The sequence below is a fragment of the Vigna angularis genome, chromosome 6, assembly GCF_016808095.1.
Source record: "Vigna angularis cultivar LongXiaoDou No.4 chromosome 6, ASM1680809v1, whole genome shotgun sequence".
Classification (NCBI taxonomy): domain Eukaryota; kingdom Viridiplantae; phylum Streptophyta; class Magnoliopsida; order Fabales; family Fabaceae; genus Vigna; species Vigna angularis.
This window is the reverse complement of record NC_068975.1, coordinates 35,254,149-35,278,396: the sequence shown is the minus strand read 5'-3', so window position 1 is coordinate 35,278,396 and position 24,248 is coordinate 35,254,149. Positions and strand designations below refer to the sequence as shown.

General features: G+C 37.9%; 3 protein-coding genes and 1 non-coding gene across 5 annotated transcripts; 2 read left to right on the top strand and 2 right to left on the bottom strand.

Moving 5' to 3' along the window:
* Positions 1 to 1,253: 1,253 nt before the first annotated feature.
* LOC108342866 (callose synthase 11) lies at positions 1,254 to 7,847 on the top strand. The gene is made up of 3 exons (XM_017580738.2): positions 1,254 to 6,801; positions 7,013 to 7,207; positions 7,584 to 7,847. Exon 1 carries the CDS (start codon positions 1,466 to 1,468, stop codon positions 6,785 to 6,787), a length of 5,322 nt encoding a protein of 1,773 aa, XP_017436227.1. The 5' UTR covers positions 1,254 to 1,465; the 3' UTR covers positions 6,788 to 6,801; positions 7,013 to 7,207; positions 7,584 to 7,847.
* LOC128197648 (small nucleolar RNA J33) lies at positions 4,425 to 4,503 on the top strand. The gene has a single exon (XR_008250277.1). It is a non-coding gene; the product is annotated as a small nucleolar RNA J33 (small nucleolar RNA).
* A 3,224-nt stretch (positions 7,848 to 11,071) lies between the features above and the next one.
* LOC108343575 (uncharacterized) lies at positions 11,072 to 14,332 on the bottom strand. Its single transcript, XM_017581936.2, has one exon. The coding sequence runs from the start codon at positions 14,127 to 14,129 to the stop codon at positions 11,346 to 11,348; it is 2,784 nt and encodes a 927-aa protein (XP_017437425.1). The 5' UTR covers positions 14,130 to 14,332; the 3' UTR covers positions 11,072 to 11,345.
* Positions 14,333 to 15,177: 845 nt separating this feature from the next.
* LOC108342933 (probable ubiquitin-conjugating enzyme E2 24) lies at positions 15,178 to 22,055 on the bottom strand. 2 transcript variants are annotated; one of them, XM_017580845.2, is made up of 10 exons: positions 21,682 to 22,055; positions 20,509 to 20,964; positions 20,086 to 20,428; positions 18,491 to 19,941; positions 17,836 to 17,973; positions 17,153 to 17,587; positions 16,997 to 17,060; positions 16,424 to 16,563; positions 15,983 to 16,294; positions 15,178 to 15,676 (listed from the first exon to the last, which is right to left on the bottom strand). In XM_017580845.2, the coding sequence occupies exons 4-10, from the start codon at positions 19,928 to 19,930 to the stop codon at positions 15,431 to 15,433; spliced, it is 2,775 nt and encodes a 924-aa protein (XP_017436334.1). In that variant the 5' UTR covers positions 19,931 to 19,941; positions 20,086 to 20,428; positions 20,509 to 20,964; positions 21,682 to 22,055; the 3' UTR covers positions 15,178 to 15,430. The 2 variants fall into 2 exon arrangements, with proteins under 2 accessions (XP_017436334.1, XP_017436335.1); XM_017580846.2 differs by having other exon boundaries at positions 21,734 to 22,055.
* Between the last annotated feature and the right edge of the window lie 2,193 nt (positions 22,056 to 24,248).

The window sequence follows — 24,248 nt, the reverse complement described above, 5'->3', positions numbered from 1 at the left end:
GGGGATCAGAATGAATGTTGAACTGCAAGCAATGTTTGTGTTGCAGTAGGGTTAATAATGAAGATTTATTGATGCGGGTGATATTTGTAATGATTGAATTTCTGCACTATTTATTTATAACGTGTCGTGGCGGTATGAGAATAAACATGGGTGGTGATTAATATTGGCGTGCGGCTAAGGTAAAATCAGCAGACACAGCCCTTTTAGATTGAATTAATGTGTATGTGGGGGACTACATCCTATGGTTGCGTACGCAGCTGTAATGTTTGTTATTCAATCAAACGGTATTCAATGTGTGCAACTTTAAATTGGATCATGTGGGCCAACTCAAGATAACGTTTGTTAATATCTTATTTGCATTATGGGCATTACAAGAAAGACAAGAGCAACTTTGGCCCTAGGAATGGAACACTATCATTGTTTGGTTTGTATGCCCTAATCGCATTTCACACAACAGTGTCCGGATTAAGGATGCGTTAATATAGTAACAAGTTTCTAAGATAGTTGCTAATTTATAATTGGTTGATTGCATATTTTTTTAAAGTCTTGCTAATAGTGTGTGATATTCCATCTAAAGAATTTCCAAATTCGGACTCAGATACTTATAACAGCTGAAGAGATGTACATAGTTTAACTTTTTTAGCTTATGATTAAGTGAGATGTGGTAGGTCCTCAGTTACAGAAAGAATAAAACTTAATAAGAATGAAAACAATATTCTTAATTAGAAAATGGCAAATGTTATTCTATTACTTTTGAGTATGATTAAGACCAAAGTTGTAATAAATGATTGTCATAAAGGAAATGAAAGAAAGTGGGAATAACATTTTTCAGTGATAAGGGACACAGCATAATCCATTTGAGCTAAAACCAGTGCACGTGCTGCACGTGCCACGTTGTAGAACACAGATAGTAATACATTCTTAGCCATCATCTCAATAAAAAAAGTTGCAAGCAGAGATTCTCACAGCCGTGTCGTTTTACTAGAATCCAGATAAATTCAAAATCCACGTGGGGCACATCACAGCCATCGCCCATCATCATAACAAAAAGGGACCCGAACGCAGTGTGGGACCCACAAGAGCCAGGCGCGTCGTTTCATGGCAATTAACTGCATACTGTGGGTCAGAAATTTGAATCCGCCGTTAAAAGCACTGTCATTGGGGCGTGCGCCACACGATGCTCCAAATCGCGTAGAGCCAAAAAGACAAGCACTGAGATTAAAAGTTTCAGTTCTTTCTCGTCTACGTTTGTATCTCCTCCACGCTCCAACTTCTCGGAGTGTACTCAAACTGAAACCGAACCTACTTCTTCCGTTGCAAAACCCAACGAGAAATTGAAGAGCAAATGGAAGTCAAAGCAATAAAACGCGATTACCTCAAGGAACTAAATGCCTCTGAAAACGGTTCAGTAAGTGACTAACCGTTTAATCTCAACTCCGTCGTTTTCATTTCCGCTTCTGTCACCATGAGTAGAAGACAGCGTCCGGTCGCCGCGCGCGGTGGCGCTGGGAACCTTCCGCCGTTAAACTCTGTCTACAACATTATTCCCGTACACGACCTCTGGAACGACCACCCGTCGCTCCGATATCCAGAGGTACGCGCCGCTGCGGCGGCGGTACGCGCCGTCGGAGACCTCCCGAAACATCAGTTCATGCGGTGGGAGCCGGAGATGGACCTTCTGGACTGGCTCCGCTTGCTGTTCGGGTTCCAAATAGACAACGCTCGAAACCAGAGGGAGCACCTGGTTCTCCACCTCGCGAACTCGCAGATGCGCCTCGAGCCGCCGCCAGCGATCGTTGACGCGCTCGACGCTGGCGTGCTGCGGCGCTTTCGGAAGAAACTGCTACACAACTACTCTTCGTGGTGCTCGTTCCTCGGCCTGAAGTCAAACGTGCTGCTCTCAAGCCGTCGCGACCCGACCGATCTCCGCCGCGAGTTGGTGTACGTTGCGCTGTACCTTCTGGTTTGGGGAGAGGCCGGTAACCTTCGTTTCACTCCCGAGTGCATATGTTATATTTACCATTTCATGGCGAAGGAAGTTAATCATGTTATCGATGAACACATCGATCCTGATACTGGTCGTCCTTCTATGCCTACGGTTTCTGGTGAATTAGGGTTCTTGAAGTCTGTAATTATGCCAATTTATAATACTATTAAAGTTGAAGTTGATAGTAGCAGAAATGGAAAGGCTCCGCACTCTGCATGGAGAAATTATGATGACATTAATGAGTATTTTTGGAGTAGGAGGTGTTTGAAGAGGCTGGGGTGGCCTTTGAATTTTGAGAGTAATTTCTTCGGGACTACTCCGAAGGAGAAGCGCGTAGGCAAGACTGGTTTTGTGGAGCAGAGGTCGTTTTGGAATGTTTACAAGAGTTTTGATAGGCTTTGGGTGATGCTGATTTTGTTCTTTCAGGCAGCGATTATTGTCTCTTGGGAGGGTACGAATTATCCTTGGCAGGCCTTGGAGAGAAGGGATGTGCAGGTGAAGATGTTGACTGTGTTTATCACTTGGAGTGCTCTGAGGTTGCTTCAATCTGTGCTTGATGCCGGGACACAGTATAGCTTGGTTACTAGAGAGACCACTTGGCTTGGAGTGAGGATGGCGCTGAAGAGCATGGTTGCCATAACGTGGACTGTTTTGTTTTCGGTCTTTTATGGAATGATTTGGATCGAGAAGGGTTCGAGTTCAATCTGGTCTGATGCAGCCAATCAGAGGATTATTACATTTCTTAAAGTTGTCCTTTTCTTTCTTATCCCCGAGTTGTTGGCATTGGTGCTGTTCGCGGTACCCTGGTTGCGGAACGCCATTGAGGAATCAGACTGGAGCATAGTTTATTTGTTGACGTGGTGGTTTCATACTCGGATTTTCGTGGGCCGGGGTGTGGGACAATCACTTGTAGATAATGTTAAGTATACTGTATTCTGGGTAGCAGTATTAGCTTCGAAGTTCTCATTCAGTTATTTTGTTCAGATCAAACCTCTAGTTGCTCCAACAAAGGCTCTTTTGAATCTTAGAAACATTTCTTACAAATGGCATGAGTTTTTCAACAACACCAACAGGGTAGCAGTTGTCTGGCTGTGGTTGCCAGTCGTGCTTGTATACTTCATGGATTTGCAAATATGGTATTCGATTTTCTCTGCCTTTTACGGTGCAATAATTGGTCTGTTCTCGCATTTGGGTGAAATTCGGAATATAACACAACTCAGACTTAGATTTCAGTTCTTTGGCAGTGCTATGCAATTCAATCTGATGCCGGAGGAGAAACTGCTAACTTCACAACCTACACTGTTAAAGAAGCTTCACGAAGCCATCCATAGGTTGAAACTGCGATACGGACTTGGTCAGCCCTTCAAAAAGATTGAATCAAGCCAAGTGGATGCGACTAGATTTGCCTTAATATGGAATGAGATTATGATAACTTTTAGGGAGGAAGATATCATCAGCTATCGAGAACTTGAGCTCTTGAAACTGCCGCCAAATTGCTGGAATATTGGAGTTATTCGATGGCCATGTGCCCTTCTCTGCAATGAGCTACTGCTTGCTGTCAGTCAAGCTAAAGAGCTAGAAAATGAATCTGACTCGTCTCTCTGGTTGAAAATATGCAAGAATGAGTATCGTCGGTGTGCAGTTATTGAAGCTTATGACAGTATCAAATATCTGTTCCTCATGGTTCTTAAAGCTAGAAAAGAAGAGTATTACATTGTGACTAATATATTCAGGGTCATAGACCACTACATTCAGATGGGGAAATTAACAGAAGCATACAATATGTCTCGGCTACCTCAGATACATGCTAAGGTGAGTGAATTTGTTCACCTTTTGATACAACCAGATAGAGACATGAATAAGGCTGTATATTTATTGCAAGTTTTGTATGAATTATTTGTTCGAGAATTCCCAAAGGTGAAGAAGACCATCTACCAGCTACGTCAGGATGGTCTGGCACGACAAAGTTCAACAACTAATGAAGGACAGCTCTTTGAGAATGCTATAACTTTTCCTGATGCTGGAGATGCAGTCTTTTCTGAGCAGCTCAGACGATTGGATACAATTCTTACTTCTAGAGACTCGATGCACAATGTCCCATTGAATCTTGAGGCAAGGCGAAGAATTGCCTTCTTTACCAATTCTTTGTTTATGAACATGCCCCGTGCTCCCCAGGTTGAGAAAATGATGGCTTTCAGTGTTTTGACCCCATACTATGATGAAGAAGTTTTGTATAGCAAAGAGTCTCTCCGAAAGGAGAATGAGGATGGTATTACTACCTTATTTTATCTGCAAAAGATATATGAAGATGAATGGAAAAATTTTATGGAAAGGATGCAAAGACAAGGATTGAAAGATGAGGATGATATCTGGACCACAGAAAAGGTCAGGGATCTCCGCCTTTGGGTATCTCATAGAGGTCAAACTTTGTCTCGCACAGTTAGGGGAATGATGTATTATTATCGAGCCCTTAAGACGCTAGCGTTCCTTGACTCCGCCTCTGAAATGGACGTGAGACCAGAATCAGAACATACTGTTTCACATGGTTCAACAAACCAAAACAGCAGCTTAAATGGCCTATCTGCAAATGGGCCTTCATCTTTACGGACAAATCTCAGGACGGCAGATAGCAGTGTGTCCATGCTATTCAAGGGACATGAATATGGTAGTGCACTGATGAAGTTTTCGTATGTGGTGGCATGCCAGATGTATGGGCACCACAAGGCAGACAAGAATCCCCGTGCTGATGAGATATTTTATTTGATGCAAAATAATGAGGCCCTTAGAGTGGCTTATGTTGATGAGGTTTCTTTAGGGAGGGAGGGGACTGAATATTACTCTGTTCTTGTGAAGTATGATCAGCAGTTACAGCGTGAGGTTGAGATTTATCGGATCCGGTTGCCTGGTCCTTTAAAACTTGGAGAAGGGAAACCAGAAAATCAGAATCATGCCATAATCTTTACACGGGGTGATGCACTTCAGACCATTGATATGAATCAAGACAATTATTTTGAGGAAGCTCTCAAAATGCGGAATCTGCTAGAGGAGTTCAATACGAACTATGGTATTAGCAAACCAACCATTTTAGGGGTCCGAGAAAATATCTTCACAGGATCGGTTTCGTCGCTTGCATGGTTCATGTCAGCTCAAGAGACAAGCTTTGTGACACTAGGTCAGCGTGTTCTGGCAAACCCTTTGAAAGTACGAATGCACTATGGCCATCCAGATGTGTTTGACAGATTCTGGTTCTTGGGTCGCGGTGGAGTTAGCAAGGCCTCCAGAGTGATCAATATCAGTGAAGATATTTTTGCTGGTTTCAATTGTACCCTGCGAGGTGGCAATGTTACACATCACGAATATATACAGGTAGGCAAAGGAAGAGATGTTGGTTTGAATCAAATATCCATGTTTGAGGCCAAGATTTCTAGTGGCAACGGTGAGCAGGTCCTGAGCCGAGATGTGTACCGTCTAGGCCATAGATTAGACTTCTTTCGCATGCTTTCAGTGTTCTACACAACCATAGGATTTTATTTTAACTCAATGGTTACTGTACTAATGGTTTATGCCTTCCTCTGGGGCCGTCTTTATATGGCTCTTAGTGGAATTGAGGGTGCAGCCTCGGATAATGCTACAAACAATGAAGCCCTTGGTGCAGTCCTAAATCAGCAGTTTGCAATCCAGGTTGGTATTTTCACTGCACTCCCAATGATTGTTGAAAACTCTCTGGAGCACGGTTTCCTTCCAGCTATTTGGGACTTCTTGACGATGCAATTGCAGCTTGCATCACTATTTTACACATTCTCTTTGGGAACTCGCACGCATTTCTTTGGTCGGACTATACTTCATGGTGGTGCTAAGTACCGAGCCACTGGCCGTGGTTTCGTTGTGGCACACAAGTCTTTTGCTGAGAACTATAGACTATATGCTCGAAGCCATTTTGTGAAGGGTATTGAACTTGGGGTTATTTTAATTGTGTATGCTGCTCATAGTCCCTTGGCTAAGGATACTTTTGTGTACATAGTTATGACAATTTCAAGCTGGTTTCTTGTCGTTGCATGGATAATGTCTCCTTTTGTCTTTAACCCCTCTGGATTTGATTGGTTGAAGACTGTATACGACTTTGAAGATTTTATGAATTGGATATGGTATCCGGGTGGGCCCTTCAAAAAGGCAGAACATAGCTGGGAAACATGGTGGTACGAGGAGCAAGACCATTTAAAAACAACCGGTATATGGGGAAAGCTGTTAGAAATCATTTTAGACCTTCGATTCTTTTTCTTTCAGTATGGCATTGTTTATCAGCTAGGTATTGCAGGGGGAAATACTAGTATAGCTGTTTACTTGTTGTCTTGGATAGTCATGGTTGTGATTGTTGCCATTTATATTACCATAGCATATGCCCGGGATAAATATGCTACAAAGGAGCACATCTATTATCGATCAGTTCAGCTTCTTGTGATTCTAGTCACAGTTCTTGTACTTGTCCTCCTACTGGAATTCGCTCATTTAAAATTTGTTGATCTCCTATCAAGCTTGTTGGCATTCGTTCCAACAGGATGGGGAATGATTTTAATAGCCCAGGTGCTTAGGCCATTTTTACAGACAACTAAAGTGTGGGAGACTGTTGTTTCCCTGGCTCGTCTGTATGATTTGTTGTTTGGCATAATTGTTATGGCTCCAATGGCTATATTCTCATGGTTACCTGGATTTCAATCTATGCAAACTAGAATTCTCTTTAATGAAGCTTTCAGCAGAGGTCTCCAGATATCTCGAATAGTTAGTGGCAAGAAGTCTGTTTAAGGTGGTGATTGGAGGTAACTTTTACATCATGTTTTTTTTCTTTATAATATTTTAGTCCATACTGAATATGAAGACACCAGGGTGTTTGTAGTTGCTGAGTAATTAGTAACACTGAAGCTGAGTTTACCCCGTAAACTATGATTTACCCTGGTGTATAGAGATTGGGAAGTTGATGCTTGAAACAGTTTACTATTGAGTTAACCCATGCATTCGATGCATGTGCAGGTCGACCTAAAACAAAAGGGCTACTATGCCGAGTTGCTGAGATGTGTTTCTGTATATTCCCAGGTAGTAGCATCAACATGGATAGTGAACCAGTACAAGTTACCAGTTTCTAACACAAGATTGAAGACCAACCACTAATGGCAAGTCAAAGTTCGTTGTATGCTGTGGCAAATGGATGCCCACAGATAATCTCGTGTATGTACACATAAAAAACAGAACAATTGTTTCTTGACTCAATTACAATACAATTTTAAAGGAGCATCCATGTAACTCTTTAAATAATTGATGGATCACGCGTTTATTGTTTTAACAAGATCAATGTTCTATTGAGTGTGTCAAAAGTTGTCCATTTTGGGTCATCCAAGTTCTCTCTTCGCAAATTACTATAAAGTGTTTTTTTTTTTTGCATGCTGCAAATATTTGTGAAATTTGGATAAAATATGCACATGTCTTTCACATTACCTAAAGACAGTCTGCATACTATCTTTTTTTCACCATAGCCTTAATACTCATATTTGTACTTCATAGAATTCTTTTTAATTCTAATTCAAATTTGTGTTTTTATTTTCAGGTATTGCTATGTGAAAACGTAAACGCAGGTTTAGTTTTCTTTCAGTGACACTCCATGACACGATCTATTAGGGAAGGAGTCGGATTGTTGCCTTGAAATTTTCCCGCAACACAGGTTGAGTCTCTGTAGATTAGTATTAGAGGATTATCGGATGTTTTGCCTGTCTATCGTTTGCTGTACATTCTGTTCATATGTAGTGCAACCTACTCTAACAGAACACGACATTGCCACTGAATCAACGATATTTAAGACTTAACATTGTCAGTCGTCTAGCACTGTTCTGATTTTGAATTTAAATTTTACAATTAGATCATATAAATGGAATAACCTAAGTGACTCTTAAGAGGAAAACTTTTTCTTCTGGCGATCGGAAAGATTTTCCCTTCAAGAAAAAAACTTATTTTGAAAGAGTTCATTCCGTATAGGTCGCATATATTTCGTAATTACTAATAGATTAGAAAAGGAAAATCATTTCTAAAGAACTTAATTTAAATATATTAATAGTTTAAGTTTGAATGGTGTTATTTACTTATAAACTGTCCTGAATATGATTGTTTAATTTTATAATAACTAGAGGATAATCATAAGTTTATTTATATTTTTATTACCTTAAAATATATATTTTATTATTTTTATGAATAATTAATTAAATAATAGAAAAATGATACAATTATATATATATAATATATATATATATATATATATATAATTTTATAAAAATATACTAAAAGAATTATGCATTAATATTTAGTTATTTTAAAATAAGGAGAACTTATTTAATTATTTATTTTATGGAATAATTAAATACATTATTTTTTATTCATTAAAATGTAAAATTGTCTATTGAGAGATTATATTAAAGAAAGTTACTTGTATTTTTGTTTATATAATGGTATACATTAGTTTTATAATTATGTTAGAGGGAATTTTTAATTGATTGATTATATATATATATATATATATATATATATATATATATATATATATATATATATATAGTATGAAAATTATAATTTTTTTTCAAAACTATACACTTATTTTGTTCCCGAGAAATTCATCAATTTTTTTCTGTTATTTTTTACCTAATTTACATCAGTTATGCCCTCGACCTTTTGATTTTCTGTATAAATCTGGCATTCTTAGAAATTACTTTTTCAGGATGAATAGTCTGGAAATTTTGTTAACGGATTTCTCAATGAAGGCTGAAGACATTGTTATAAGCAAATAATAATATACCTGAAAGATGATTTAGCTTGGTAGATTTAGTTTGTAGGATAAAGAGCAGTTGTAGTTAATGACTAAAAAATTAAAAAGATTTTTAGCATTAATTTAAATGAACTAAAGTAAAATATAACACAGTGAATCAAATAACACCTCTGCTCTTTTCTCCTTTTCACCAATAACAGTTGAACTTTTGGAATAACCCAAGCTATCCAGGAATTTATATCGCATGAAAATTATATATTAAATTAATCTTCCTTGTGTTAAGTACACACATAGGGTTATCTATTTATAATAGAAGAAATATGGACTAAGCCCAAAATACAAATGAGAAATAATAACAAACTAACTAAAAGATAAAAGATATATTATATCTAACACTCCCCCTCAAGCTGGAGCATACAAATTGTATGAACTAAGCTTGGAATAGATGAACTCAGTGTTGAACTAGATGATTTGTCTTCAAGAGTGTGAGACAAATATAGATGGACTAACAGCAGCTTGTGAAACTTCAACTTCAAAAGTGGATGGAGGAGAGTGGTGGACAATGACAAACTGCAAGGACTGATTCCCAATCAATGACGGATGAGTGACAGGATCAACAGTGGTAGCTGAAAGCTAAGAGCTACAAAACTGCAGGGACTACACTAAATCCTCATCAATGATGGCTGGGTGACGGGATCAACAGTAGTAGCTGAAATCTACAAAACTGCAGGGACTACACCCATATATATGTAACTTGCAGTGTCTTGGAAATGTACTCCCCCTTAGTGTAAAGGGCGGAAATGTGGAATATCACAGTTGCTGGACCACTAAAACAAAACAAAATATTAAGCAACAATGTTGAAACAAAGGCATCAAAGATCCAAAGATACGTTGGAGGTCTAAATTCTTTGTTGGACAACTCCCAAGTGTGATACTTAGCAGTGTATCACAAGAAGATTGGGCTAAACTCTAACCCAAGAAGAACTGATACAGTTGCGTCTGTCTGAGGCGGTAGCGACTGCAGCGGCGGTTGACTGCTATAAAACTGTAGGGACTAAATTGCCATCACTGACTGATGGGGCCTATAGTGGCTGGAAGCGACAAAACTACAGGGACTGCCATCACTAACTGACGAGGTGATGGGGGCCTACAATGGTTGAAAGCATACGGCACCTGAACCGCGGCAAACAGTGCCGAACAGCGGCAAACAGTGCCGAACAGCGGCAAACAGTGCCGAACAGCGGCAAACAGTGCCGAACAGCGGCAAACAGTGCCGAACAGCGGCAAACAGTGCCGAACAGCGGCAAACAGTGCCGAACAGCGGCAAACAGTGCCGAACAGCGGCAAACAGTGCCGAACAGCGGCAAACGGTGCCGAACAGCGGCAAACGGCGCCTGGACAGCGGCACACAGTGGTTGGACAGCGACAAACAGTGCCTGTACAGCGGAAAACGGTGCCTGGACCATCAACGGCAGTTACGAAGACAGACGAAGATGGCAGCAATGGCTGCTCTGAGGTCTGAACAGAGAGAGGGAGGTCCGGCGAGAGCTATGGAGGTGTCGCGGTGAAACTCCGACACCGGGAAGGCGGCGCATGCAGAACACGCGCCAGAGATCTGACGGAAAGAGGAGGCGCGTGGAGGCGCGTGAAGAGGAGTCTGGTCTTGTCTCCGACGGGGTTGGCCGTCGCTCAAGGAGACACTTCAGATCTGCTGGTCACCGGTCGAAACTGTGACGGCGGCCGGCGGCCGGCGACGGACTGGCCGGAAAGAAGTGCTGCGTGGCGGCGCGTGACTGAGAACTGGCTCTCGAAACCGGCGTGGTTGGCCGTCGCTCGAAGAGACGGTCCAGATCCGCAGGTCACCGGCTAAAACTGCGGTGATGGCCGGCGGTGGCGATGGTGGTTGGCCGCGAAAAGTGGCGACGACAGCGATAGCAGCGACGGCAGCGGAAAGCGGCGATGGTCGACAGCAGAGACGACTGGCTGCACTGAGAAGAAGGAAAAATGGACTGCCAACTGAAACTGTAGGGGCTGCCGGCGGCCATGGCGGCCGGCCGCCGACAGACAGCAAAGACCACTAGAAGAGGATCAGAGAACCTGCTCTGATACCATGTTGAATATAGTGAAAATTATATATTAGATTAATCTCCCTTGTGTTAAATACACACATAGGGTTCTCTATTTATAATAGAAGAAATATGGGCTAAGCCCAAAATACAAATGAGAAATAATAACAAACTAACTAAAAGATAAAAGATATATTATATCTAACAGTCATAATATGTGAAATTTGGAGGAAAAATCCTTCATCAAAACTTATGTACTTTAAACAAAATGATAACAAGTCCTCAGCTGTTCAATATGTGTTTGTGTCTCGATAAATTTTCCAAAAGAAAAAAAGATGTGTATCAGCTATGAAAGGAGGTTCAGACGGTTTCTTGATATGAGCAAAATCCTCCTCTACTGCTAGATCCTGAAGTGTATACCTTCTATTGCAATTTATGCATTCTAAAACTAAATAAAAAATCATTTTACAAAACGCCACAAATGAGGCCTTCATAAATCGTCATTGCCAATAACAGGTACTTTCTCATAGGCAGAACTTTCTCTGAACCTCTTTGGAAGAATGCACCGACTGCCAAATTTCTGCTGAAAGTATACGAGAAGAGCAAATAAAATAGCACCACTAGGGATTATAATGTCCCAGGCTGTGGAATAAAAATCCATTCTATGGTTTGCATATATGTATGACAAATCAAGGTACCATGCAGAAATGTGAGCTCTAAAAAGATCATACACATGGGGCAGTGTACGAACAATTGTTGTCCCAACGTAAAAGGAAGAGGCTAGAGCTTTCCCTTCTGAGTTAAACATTATGTTAAACAGAATCTGTGGGAGCAGAAAACCATCCAGGAGCAGACCAGCGTAAGATTTGAAGGCTTCCCAGAGGGAAGGAGGTCGGTATACGAACCCACGAGGAAGCTTAAACTTGTGGCGCGAAAGCCGAAATGGTCTAAATTTTTTCTGGTAAGAAGTCTTCCATATGTGCACCGACCAAGCAGTCAATCCACCACCAATGTACAATGGTAGAATAATATAAAGGACCTTTTTATCAGAACCCCAGAGACCTGGACGGCTTCCCTCAACCTGTCTTGAGGACCAGGTCAATTGTATGAGGCGCAACTCTAGAAGAAAGGCTACCAGTGTCACTATCCTCACAAATACCTCATTCACTTCAAGCCAGCCTCCACTCCCCAGAAAAGTATTCTGCACGCTGTGTTTCCCCGTGAATAAAGCTTCAAAATTCAAAATCAGGGGAATCATGTGACCTAGAGTAATAACAGCAAGCATCACAACAGAAATGTAAGGAAGCACATCTGGGTGCTTTTTCACGTGGAGGAGTTGCAATCCTACACAAACACAAGCAAGTGTGTCTGATACCAACACCATAATTAACTCAAAATCCATTCTCAAAATGGAAGCATCTGCTTGGGTTGTGTAAATGAAATATGAAGACAACTGAAGGGGATCAAAATAATAAGGCTCTGACTTTTGTCGTGTGCTTTCTATAGTTCCTTTGAGAGCTTCACCTCCTTTTGTGTTCAAAGGAGGAAACTGAACATTAACCATGATTTCACAGTCCAGAGACTCATTCTTTATCAGTACTTTTTCCGTTGATCTCAAACGCCTACATCCTATCATACAAAGAACTCCAGTATTCTTATTGTAAATCCCTTCAGCACCAATTTTGACTTCGGTTGACAAGACACCTCTACCAAACTTGAAATCAGGAGGGGGTTTAAAACTCATCGTATAGCTGACATTCAACAAATCATTGTAATTTTCTGATTGAACTCCATGTGCTTTTGAATTTTCAGTTGTCAACACAATTGGAGCCCCATACGACTGTCCATTATAAATTTGATCATTTACAGATAGTGGTGATGTGTAACCTTGAGCCACTTGCCCTTTGCTGTTCGTCACTAACATGCTAAATGCCATATCAGATGAATATCCACTCGGATATGTATTTCCCTTCCCTCCAGCATTCATCATCTGCACACAAGATTTTCTCACCTTCTCAGTTTCAGTATACTTGTATTGGAAACCATGGAGACCTTTTGATACCCTCGATGAACCCTGGAATCCAACTTTACTGAAGTAGCCAGGTTCATCAACCGCTTTGTCACTCCAAATTTGCCCCAAAACTGTACTCCTGTTCCTCAAAGATAAAATTGCAGGAAAACTTAAAGTAAGCCTAATATTGCAATCTCCAACATAAGGACTAAGCCAAGATTCTGTGAAGTTCAAGATCCGGCAAGCAATCGCACATAGCCGATTCTCCTTGTCATCCCACTTCCCCTCAGAAACCAAAGTTGTATTCGGATGAAACGGAAAGATAGCATCCCGGTAGCCGGAATCAGAAAAACCCAACAGCATCTGAACCTTCTCCCTCTCCGCACAAAGAGTGCCATGAAAAAACATATAACCAGGCAGTTCTTCACCATTACCACTGACAGGATTGCAACTAACATTACTACACTGACTCCCATATTCCAATTCAAACTTATTCGTGTGTCCAAGAAAAGCAGTGCAAGCACCCCGGTTTAAGTTTCTAAGGGACAAACCCTCCCTATCTGATCCACCTCCACCTCCACAAACTTTCTCTCTTTCATTCCCAGCCACTGTAAACTTGTATTTCGAACTCTGAGACAAAGCCAATATCGAAATAGGCTCAAAGAACTGCGAACTATTATTGTCATCAAAACTTTCTAGTGTTCCACGAATCAAACAATTCAAAAGGCTCAAATCTCTAGGGTAACGAAGCTTAAGAACAACATTAGCACTCCGCAGGTTAGCATGAGATCCTGTTCCGAACATACAAAGGTTACCGGAAAATTGAGACCAAAATCCACTCAGGGAAACGCGCATCCAATGCGTCACTCTCCCGAACGAAAAAACTCGCCGGAGCAGCCTTCCCGGCGCCGGCGTCGCTCCTCTACGCTGCTGCAGAAGCATTTGCCCGCGCAATTCGAAAACGCCGTCGCTCCCGCTTCGGCGAACCAAGGTCACGCGGAACGACGCGTGCATCGAAGCGCCGGATCTGTTAAAGATACGATCGCCGCCGGAGAAATATCCGGATTGGAACCGGAGATCGTCGGAAACGCCGGGGACGTTTCCGGCGTCGGAATGCACCGGCGGTTCAGGGACAAGGTGGCTGCAGAGACGGCTGTAGGTGGACTTGAATGCTAAATCTGAAGGATTAATAGAAACAGAGGAATAGAAAAGGCCGAAGAAAAGAAAGAAGATGAAGAGAGGATTGAGTGATACAGTTTCCATTGCTGAATCTACGTCACATTTGGATGGAGAATTCGAATTCTAGGGTTTTAGAAATTCAAATTGGGATTTACGTGTAAAGAAAGAATCAGAAATGGATGAGTAGAAGGGACGGAGCACTTCAGAACGACGAGATACACAATACCCACGTTCCTGTTTTTCACGTCTGTTAGACTTTTTTGTACGTAACCATTTTTTATTTTCTTCAACAAAATAATCTCATGTTGATAATCTTCTTTGTAAGAAAATATACGTAGGAAAAGTTTCCGTGTGAATTGCACGAGTTAAAATTTAGACTTAATTATCTATTTACTACTACTATTTATTTATTCTATTTTATTAAATTAAATTTTTCAATTTTAAAAAAGTAAGTAATTGATTTTTTAAAAATCGACTAATTCTCATAACTTTTTAAAAATGTAAAAACATGCTAAAATTATTGTGGTTCTATAAATTATAATATGCATGAATTAAAACTATGAATTCTTATTTGTCAACCCTTTTAGGATTAAATTATCACATTTTTATAACCTCTAAAAGTTGAAGAGCTAGATCAACATTTTGATTAATAAGACTAAATAAAATTAATAAATAAGCGTTAAAAAAACTATTTTTGTATAGCATATTCAACATCACATTCCATTTTATTCTAGTCGATGATACATATACATTAGTCAGCTTAGCAATAATGGAGATTTTGTCTTTTTTGCAAATGGTTGCAACTTAATTTTTGTTGAACCCTTTCATTGTCAACACAACAGTGACAGATCCTCTAAACCGTGGTTTTAACTCACTCATTCTAGGTTAACATTTCATATACCACACGTAACATCCAATTGAAATTATGTATATTGCATTGCTATTGACTTCCTAGTCATCATCGTGTCAATCTAAACAAAGTATTCATTGTAAATTTGAAAGAAACATTTTTCAACCCTCTGAAAGCTACACAAACTGAGTTAGTGAAGTGATCATTGATACCTTCACCAAACTCCCTATTCTCCAAAATACGTTAGAAATCATTATCAAATGGACCAAAGGGCACAGCAAGAAAATTACTCCAATCACAGTAATTCTTATTTCACAGTTTCACATAATCAAGCCATTATATATGTATGATGTACACGCATACCCCATAGGATATTTATTATCAATACATCTTCACACTTGTTTTATTTTGGGAAGGGGCTGGTTTACAAGAGGATATTGTTGTTTTTATCAAGCATACATTTTATATTATACAGATAAGTGAACATTTAATATTAAACATAAGGTTTAGATATCTTTGACACAAGGTAGAGCAGTTACTTTTGCATCTCAGCAAACTGGCTGCAATCAATTCCCTTGTCAGAAAATGCCTCCACAAGCTTCGGGAAAAGCTTAGCAAGCATGATCTTAAATCCAGTAGAAGTTCCCTTTTGGTTTTCATTCTCAGTATTTTCACCACCAAAAGCACATCCAATAGGAGCTCCTTCAAGATATGCCTTACAAGCCAGAAGTATATGTCTGGAACGTTGTCTAAAGTGCTCCTCCACCAAAGCCTCAAAATGCTGCACCAGGAGTCGTTTTTAGTTAGTCAATGTTCCATCTATATAACTAAATATTCTAAGATTCCAATGCCACCATTTTCTTAACAACTATAGACTCAAATATACGATTTGATACTATGTTAAAAAGTAAATTTTAAGTCTGATTTAACTTTGTAAAACCAGCTTGTAAAGTTAGGTTTACACATCTTTATATACTATAAACTCATTTTATCTCTAATTAATTTAGAATCTTAAACAGTATTTATCCTAATTGAGTCCAGTTTAATAGATCAGAGAGAAACCAAAGTAGAGAAGGAGTCATGTTACCTTGGGAGGCTTTCTTAATAGATACAAAATGGATTTGCAGGTGACAAGGAAAGCATTCTCATTGTAACTAACAGAGTTTCTCTCCCCTTCAGCTCTACCAATTTGTTGATCATATCCAGCCTCATTGAAATAAGGCTTCTCATTAAGGACAAGGGCCTGCAGGGAAAGAAGGACTTGAAGAATGGTTGAAGTTCCAGGGTTCCAAACTTCGGCAGCTGTACCGGTCCACGTATTTAGGAGACTCAAACAGACTTTACCAGACTCATACAAATTAGGATTCAATCGTAGTCCACCAGAAATGTAATGTACCATCTGCATGGGATTGCAAAAGTCATAAATATGCAGCTTTCTCTGTAAGAATACTAAATGCTATGTTGAAGGTGTTACTATGCACATAAATGAAAAGAATTCAGAAAAGCATACCAAAACTAGAGAGCTTACCGGGGGTTGGCTGGGAAACTCTGAAGGGAAATGTATATCAAAGAAAAACAATCCATCATGATAAGGTGTTCCAGACACACCCACAATGGCTGCTCGCATGAGATCCATTCTTTCTTCAAAGACACGGACATAAATAGTTTCTGTTTGTGCAAATAAAGATTGTAAGTGAATTTTGCAGAAAGGTGTGATGAAAATCACCAGTTATAAGGATTTCCTTTTTTGTCAAGTAAATACTAGCCATTTTCAAATCAGTTTCAGGTTAAAACTTAATGGCCAACAAATAATACTTTCAATTAAGCTTACGGATTCCAGCTTATGAAAAATAGAATTCTGACAACTTTTTGTTCATCTATATAGCAACCACCAATTTAATTCCCATTTTAAAGAATATACTCAGTCTAAGGGTACTGGTCTTCTTAAAACTTTGGTGTTTTTCTTCCACATAAAAGTAAAAGCATTATCAATCCCAGTCCAAATATAATTTTCTAGTCTGAGTTTAACCATTGGATAACAGTGAATGCTGCAAAGCATACAAAATAGTATGGCTCAAAATAAATAAGATGAAGTGTGCACCAGGGAGATTTTTTTCCAGGATGATCCAATCTTGTTGTACCTTCTTCACCCAATCTTTTTTTACCTAACAAAGGACAAAAGTAGGAAACAAATTAACCCCAATCCTTTCAATGCAAGTAGAATTTACCGTGAGTATACTATGTGTCAATTTCTGACCTGAGAAAACGAAAACCCTTTCCCCTGATCAAAAAAGTGGTGGTCTGAGCAATTATCAATTACATCAAACTGCTTCAACTGATCTGAGCTTTTGTTGTCTAAAGAAACTGGAAAGTCATTCCTCTCATGAGTCCCAATAACTTCACAGTATGGAGTTATGCCTTCCGAAGACTGCAGCTTGCTCACCAAATGTGAGTCAGTGTCAGGGTCACAAGTGTCCAAATCTTTCTTATCAAGACAGTTTGATTCATTTCCCTCTTCAAACCTAGGGATTGGGGAGAATTTTCCAGAAAGCGATGCTACAGAAAGTGTTTTGAGTATGCTAGCCTTAATGGTGGAGAACAGTTCAAAGGCAGCTTGAGGAAGGGATGAGGAACTGCTCTCTCCTGAATGCTTTTCACAATTTTCTCTATCGCCATTACAATCTAACAATGTCTGTCATCAAAATGATATTCAGCTGATGACTAGAAAATCAATGGTAAACTCAACAACTATATTGCATTAAAAAATGCAGTTTTATGATGACAATAGATCCATAATTTTGACCAGTTTAAAAGTTCTATTCTATTTTCTCTTGCTATTAGCTACTTGACTTTTCACTACAATTTCCAAGATGAGAACTTTGTATTTCAACATGTGGATGTACATAAATACAAGACATACATAGAATTTATTGCCCTCACCTTTCCCTTCTGTTCTGATGAAAGACTTCTATGATCAATCATCTCTTGGGAGAACTCCTCAACATTTGCTTCATAAGGAACAGGGGTTGCAGTTAAATCTTCATGCTTATCAATTCGGAAAATTTCATAAGGTGCAACCTGTAGGGGCACAAATAAGTTTGTAATAACTTCCTGTAGATGATGGTAACCAAGTAGCGTATAATTACAACAGAAAGTAGGATTATCAAATAAGTACGATTTAGTTCAAGTTTAGTGGTCATAACTAACAGCTATTTACCAATTATCACTACATTAAGATTTTGATAGAAAGAAAATAATTTCCTATTGTATCTCACAAGAATGGAAAAGGGTATTCTCATTCAGCCTTTACTACACAAAACAAAACTGCTGCTACAAAAACACCCCATTTTCAGCTAACAAAGATTTTATCCTCACAGCACAGTCACAGCCACCCAGCCACACATTTACATGTACAAGCAGGATTGGGGGAGAGGACAAGATCATTAAACTAATAGGATCTATCATTATCTATTAAACAGTTTATATAGATAATGCAGATATGGGAAAAGTTGACCTCAAGAATTTTACATTTCCATGCATACTCATTGTCATCGTTAACTACAATATATTGAATAAAAAAATAAAAATGTCATACCTTTGTTGTTAAACCAGTAGCCCATTTGACCTCCACATCACCATCTATGAAACCAGTAACATTGCCAATGCAGGAGAGGTAACTGCTATCTACAGATTTATTCTGATAACTGATTTGGTCCCGGTTTATCAGAGGAGCCTCTACAATTACATCAGTTGCCGACTTCACATTATCTTTGTCAGCTTGGTCACCAAGCTGCTTTTGAGCCGCCTTGAACACAATATCGCCAAAACAACAAGAATAATCTGGATGCTCGAGTAGTTCATAGGCACTCACAGTTTCCATCATTGCATCTCCAGTCAAATTATCAGTCCCGGATGTGGGAGAAGTTCTCCATTGTACCTTTACAGTATGCTCTTTTGCATCCATGGAAAGAACAACACCCCATCTTTGATTGCTAGGTTTAAGAGGATCATCAGAAACACCTTTTTCCAGCACAAACTGCTGGGGCCAAAATTCATGACTGTTTATGACATTCACTGGGATTAAGTTAAGCGGATCTAATCCCATAGTATGTTCACCATTTTGCCAAATGACATCAACTTCGGTCTTTATCTTCTCAATTATAAATAATTCCCCAATGTTACTCGTCTTACATCCTCTAGCCTTACTATGCTCGTTTTGAGGATCACATGGAGATGCATCTTGAATCATCTGTTCCTTTTGGTCCACAGGTGGAAGCATGCACCAATCACCAAGTTGCCAGTTTGTATGTGAAAAACAGGACAACAAGGTCATGTTTTTTGAGTCTTGCCAGCATAGAGGAACATTTACATTCAAATTGGAACCGAAAAGAACAGAGGCAAACCAATTAACGTACACCAAACCTGCTTCCACAGCACAAACAGTTCCTTCACCATGATTGTCTTTCCAGGTGCCACACAGCCACCTTGCTGGTTTAGAAGCTGTGGAGGTCTTCTTAACCTTGACTCTCTGCCCTGGATAGTACGGATACTGTGAATCTTCAAGAAGATTATGAGTCAATGGTAAAATCTGATCTTTTTCCAAGGTAATGACCTCACATTTAGTTCCATCATCAAACAATATAACCACTCTGTCTACTACCCTTTGAACCTGACCAATCCATGGCCCCTTAATTACATAATCACCTTCTGAAATGGAGCGAATCTTCATAAGTTTCTTGGAGTTCACATTTTTTAATTTCTTTCCTTGAACACTTTCCAAGTCCACTGACACATCAACACTTGTGACCCTCCCCATCTGTCCTGATGGGTCGGAGGAGGAACAGACCACATCCCCATGGACAAATGTCCTCTCAAATGAGAGAAAGTCATCAATCTTTCCGATGCTTTCCTCTAAACTCGATAATATGCTCCGGGCTTGTCCACCATATTGAAAATCAATATCCTCTTGATCCTCACTGCTGTTGCTGCTGTCACTGGAAGTTTCCCACTCCAAATCAGTAATGTGAGCATCCATCAACTAGATGCCTGTCATTGTGTGTACATGGTAACATCAATAACATAGTTACAAGAAAATAACTTCAAAACACAACAAAGAAATCATTGTTGGTCAATCGATCAGAACCTATGAAAGAACATTTACAATAAATAAGGAGTTAAGAGGATCCTTACCTTCTCAAGTAAACAGAAACATTGAAATCCAGGGGCTATTGTGATCCACGACAGATTTGTCAATACTGACTTCGAAGGATAATTGTGTACAAAATGTGTCTGATGATACCAATGTTTGTCACAGATAGTAAACCAGTTTCTTGACCACTGAAACTGGAAAGTTGATGGCAAAGGAGACTCGCCTGATATGATGACAGGAGTCAATCAAAAACTCCAAAATGCCAAAGGAGATTTACCTGATAGGGTAACAAGAGTCTATTAAAGACTCTAAATGCCAAAGGAGATTTGCCCAGTTTGAACTGCTATTTCCACAGAAAGAACCTTTTGAAAAGGCTTTCCAAAACTAATATCAAGAAACAACGAATATCAGATCTTTCGTTGTGATTGTATGATGAAAAATCAAGGTAGTAGGAGGAAGCTTACCAAGATAATTAAAAGATGCAAAGTAGATTTTCCCTGGTGAAACTGAGGAGTTCCTAGTGAAAAATATGTTTACTGCCAGGAATCCAACCAAAGGAAACTAAGTAACTTGCCAAAGGAGAGTTGCCCAATATAGTTGAGTCTTCAAACATAAATAAATTCCAGATTGTTAGTAAATTGGCCTCGTCAAGTTTGGAACTTGGAAGCTATACTGCCAAAGGAGATTTTCCCAATAGTGAAGCTAAAAACAACAGGTCTGGTCTAACAGGGATGCTTTTCAACAGAAGAATCAATCAACACATAATCATTTTGTTGCATCAGCACATACTTTCTGCTACTTGATTACCACAAGGTGATACTATCAGATGACTCGTCCGAAAGAACAACATCGGATTTGAAAGAGACTAGACATTGTCAGAAGGCAAAAGAGCATCCGTTACCAGATAAGTTATTTCAAACCTGCGACAAGTAGACTAATGAGTACTTTCTCCAATCACTTTCAAAATAAAAAGAGAATGGAAAAAATTATATAATGAGATAGCAGTTGTAATATATAAGATGACAACATTTTGAATTAAATCATGCTAATTCACGAGGCAAGAAAAAATGTGAGATTCACATTAAATTAATGAACTGCTTTTGAAGAATCAATATCCTTAACTGCATATGAAAGAAGTGAAATCAAAAGGGATCGTTGTGTTTTGACTAAACAAGACTATAAATTATTACAAAAAATGATAACTGATCATTTTCAGAAGATTGGTTCACAGACATAAGGTGCGTGCAAGTCAGTTTTTCTGCGTAAGCATAAAATCTATTCAAACATCAAACATAAAAGTCAAATGGTAAGGTGGCTATTACACGCAAGGAAAAAAAACGAAAAATTGACAAATAAAGGGTATGTTCATCTAACAATAACTTTATTGCTTCTATTAGTTGGAAAAACGATATAAAACATCACTCCAAAATATGAAAGGATTCACTAACTTAATCATGTTACATGTAAAACAGCAATACGAATCCAACACGATCAGAAACCGAAGTTCAAGCATTAGAACGAGTTTAGAATTGACAGAGAAACACCTGATCTATTAACCCCAATAAATAAGCAATCCAACCCAAGAGTAACAAGAAAAGAAAACGGTGAGTTTGAAGATTCAAGGGGCAGTATCATACCATTTGCACTACAGAGAAAGGTTGAACCCATATTATGAGATATGACACTTACAGAAGATCCAAGACCAAGAAACAGCATGACTCTAAACTCCAAAATGAAGAAACACAATCTTGAACATAGAAAGCTGAAAAGGGTGACTCCCAAATCTTGGTTTCAGTTTGAAAAGGTGGGTGATGTTCAGATAGGCCTAGTTCCTCGGCCAGTCCCTCCATCATCAACTCCACCACCAAATTTTGGAACCATTTTTCAGGGACACATGCACATACTTGTTCTCTTGGGAAATGCTTTGCTTCCAGAGGATGTGGGAACTAGTTTAGATTTGGGTGGTACTTGTTGCCTTTTTCTTTCAACCAATGGCAGTGCTTGTTATTTAACCGAACCATAGCAAAATAATATACCAGAACAAACAGTGTCAGACATAGATACTGTTATCGTACAAAATAAGCTACATTTTGCCATGTTTTATTGGAATAATTAACTATAAAACCTTTCTATAATAAAATATTAACATTTTGATGGACTGAATAAATTGAATTACACGCGTTATAAATTACACCTTTATATATTGAAGTTTTTTCAAATTACATTAAAACACTAATTTTTAAAAAAATTCTATATTCGGCTCGCTTATTTTAAATACAGTGACACGTAGTAGTAAGTATTTGATTTGATCCAAAACTGAATGAAGTTAGTATCAAATTGTTAAATGTAAATAAATTATTTTCTTAAATGGATTCTATCAAATTACGTTAAATCTGACATTTTAACTAAAGTATGTTTCGTTGCGACAGTGTGGCACCAAACCTTTCCCAGTTTAGCAAAAGGACTTCGTTATTGGGAAAAAGACGAGAAGGGACAGAAGGAACAAAAGGGAAGGGACTACCGTAACCATGGTTGCTTTGCTTTCTAGGGAAAAAAACTACTTGTAATGACGAATTTGCCCTCCCATTAACCCAATATAGAAAATATAAAATAATATTTTTATATAGGAGAAACGCTGTTTGTTGTATTAATAACGGTTAGAAGAAAATTAAGTTTATATATCTCTTAAAATGAGATCATAAAGTTTGAATTTATCAAATATTCGTGAAGATACAATATAATGGTTTTCGTAATAAAGTGAAAAATAAATCATGTTTTTTATATTTAAATTATATAAAATAAGAAAATAACGGATAATTATTCATGAACCTTTGAAATATAAAAATTATTTAATAATTATGAAAATTGTAAATGTGTCTGATATTAATTTTTATTATCAAAGATAAGATCTAAAAAATTATATTTTAGACTTGATAGTGTTTTTGTAGATATAATTTATTTTTGAAAAGAACATTTTTCTTTTATGTTTGTTTCTTTTAATCTTAACTTCCTTTAGTTGTATATATTTTATGATTCTAAATTATTTGCTATTGACTATAACCATGAAATGCTTACAATATTTGTTTAGTAAATTTTCCCGAGTTGTTACATCAAATACACATGAAGCATAAAAAAATATTAATAATGTAAAATTACTTTAATTTTAAAAATCGTAAATTAGTTAATTTCCTTCATTCAATTTACCTTTACTAAATTTTTAATGTTAATGAAAAGTTCAAATTATTCAGCACGATTGATCTATTCTTAAATAATTATTAATCCCTCCTATAAGGATATAAGACTTTATCAAAATTATTATTATATGACTCTAATATATTAATTATCACTATAAATATGATAATGAAAGATACTTTATTTTTAACAGAAAATAATAGAGTTATCTTAGTTAAGTTGATTTTTCCATGTCATAATACACAAACACAAACCTTATAGTTGCTAATTTTTATCTTCTTCAAGTCTATTACAACAAATCTTAAGATGCACGAAATACAAAAAAAAAAAAAATGGACATGTTTGCGTCGATAGAACTTTTCTTTTCATTACATTTTTATTATTAATGATAGTATATAAAAACATTTTTGTTTTATCTTTACACAGTTTGTGCGAAAATTTTAGAAACAGAAAATATAAGGGAAATAATCATATTTTAAAAGTAGTTACAATAATTATTATTTTCCTATAAATTATTAAAAATAGTCGATTTAAAATATCATGTTTTTTTGTTTCACTTAAAAAAATGTATAAACAGATTGAAGACTTCAAAATTATATATATATATTTTTTTTAAAGAAAAAAGGATTTTCATATGAAGAAATTTAAACAAACGATCCCATAATAGAAATTTTAATTTCATTATCTCTTTCCGATAAAATAGAATAATGTATATAGTTTATATATTAGATAAATATATCATAATCATATTCATTTAATCACAGAATATGATTCATTTAAAGAAAATTAGTGGTGAAATGGTAAACACGACGACCTAGAATCCCATGCTAAAGAGCATGCAGATTTTATTCCTTTTTAAGACATAATACTGAAAAAAAATTCCTTTTGGCATTAAAGAAAAAAGGAATAAGCGAATCACTTAATTAATATCAGTGATATTCTCTATCAAATAAGTATAAACATTTAGTTTTAAAATTAATCGACTTGCGCCTCCTAAAATCATGATCAAGTT

Coding starts and splice junctions, on each gene's coding strand:
- LOC108343575 (XM_017581936.2), bottom strand. CDS start 14,129: ATGGAAACTGTATCACTCAATCCTCTCTTCATCTTCTTTCTTTTCTTC.
- LOC108342933 (XM_017580845.2), bottom strand. CDS start 19,930: ATGGATGCTCACATTACTGATTTGGAGTGGGAAACTTCCAGTGACAGC. Junction 17,974..18,490: donor CTACTGGTTTAACAACAAAG/GTATGACATTTT, acceptor GTGCCCCTACAG/GTTGCACCTTATGAAATTTT. Junction 15,677..15,982: donor TATTAAGAAAGCCTCCCAAG/GTAACATGACTC, acceptor CTCCTGGTGCAG/CATTTTGAGGCTTTGGTGGA.
- LOC108342866 (XM_017580738.2), top strand. CDS start 1,466: ATGAGTAGAAGACAGCGTCCGGTCGCCGCGCGCGGTGGCGCTGGGAAC.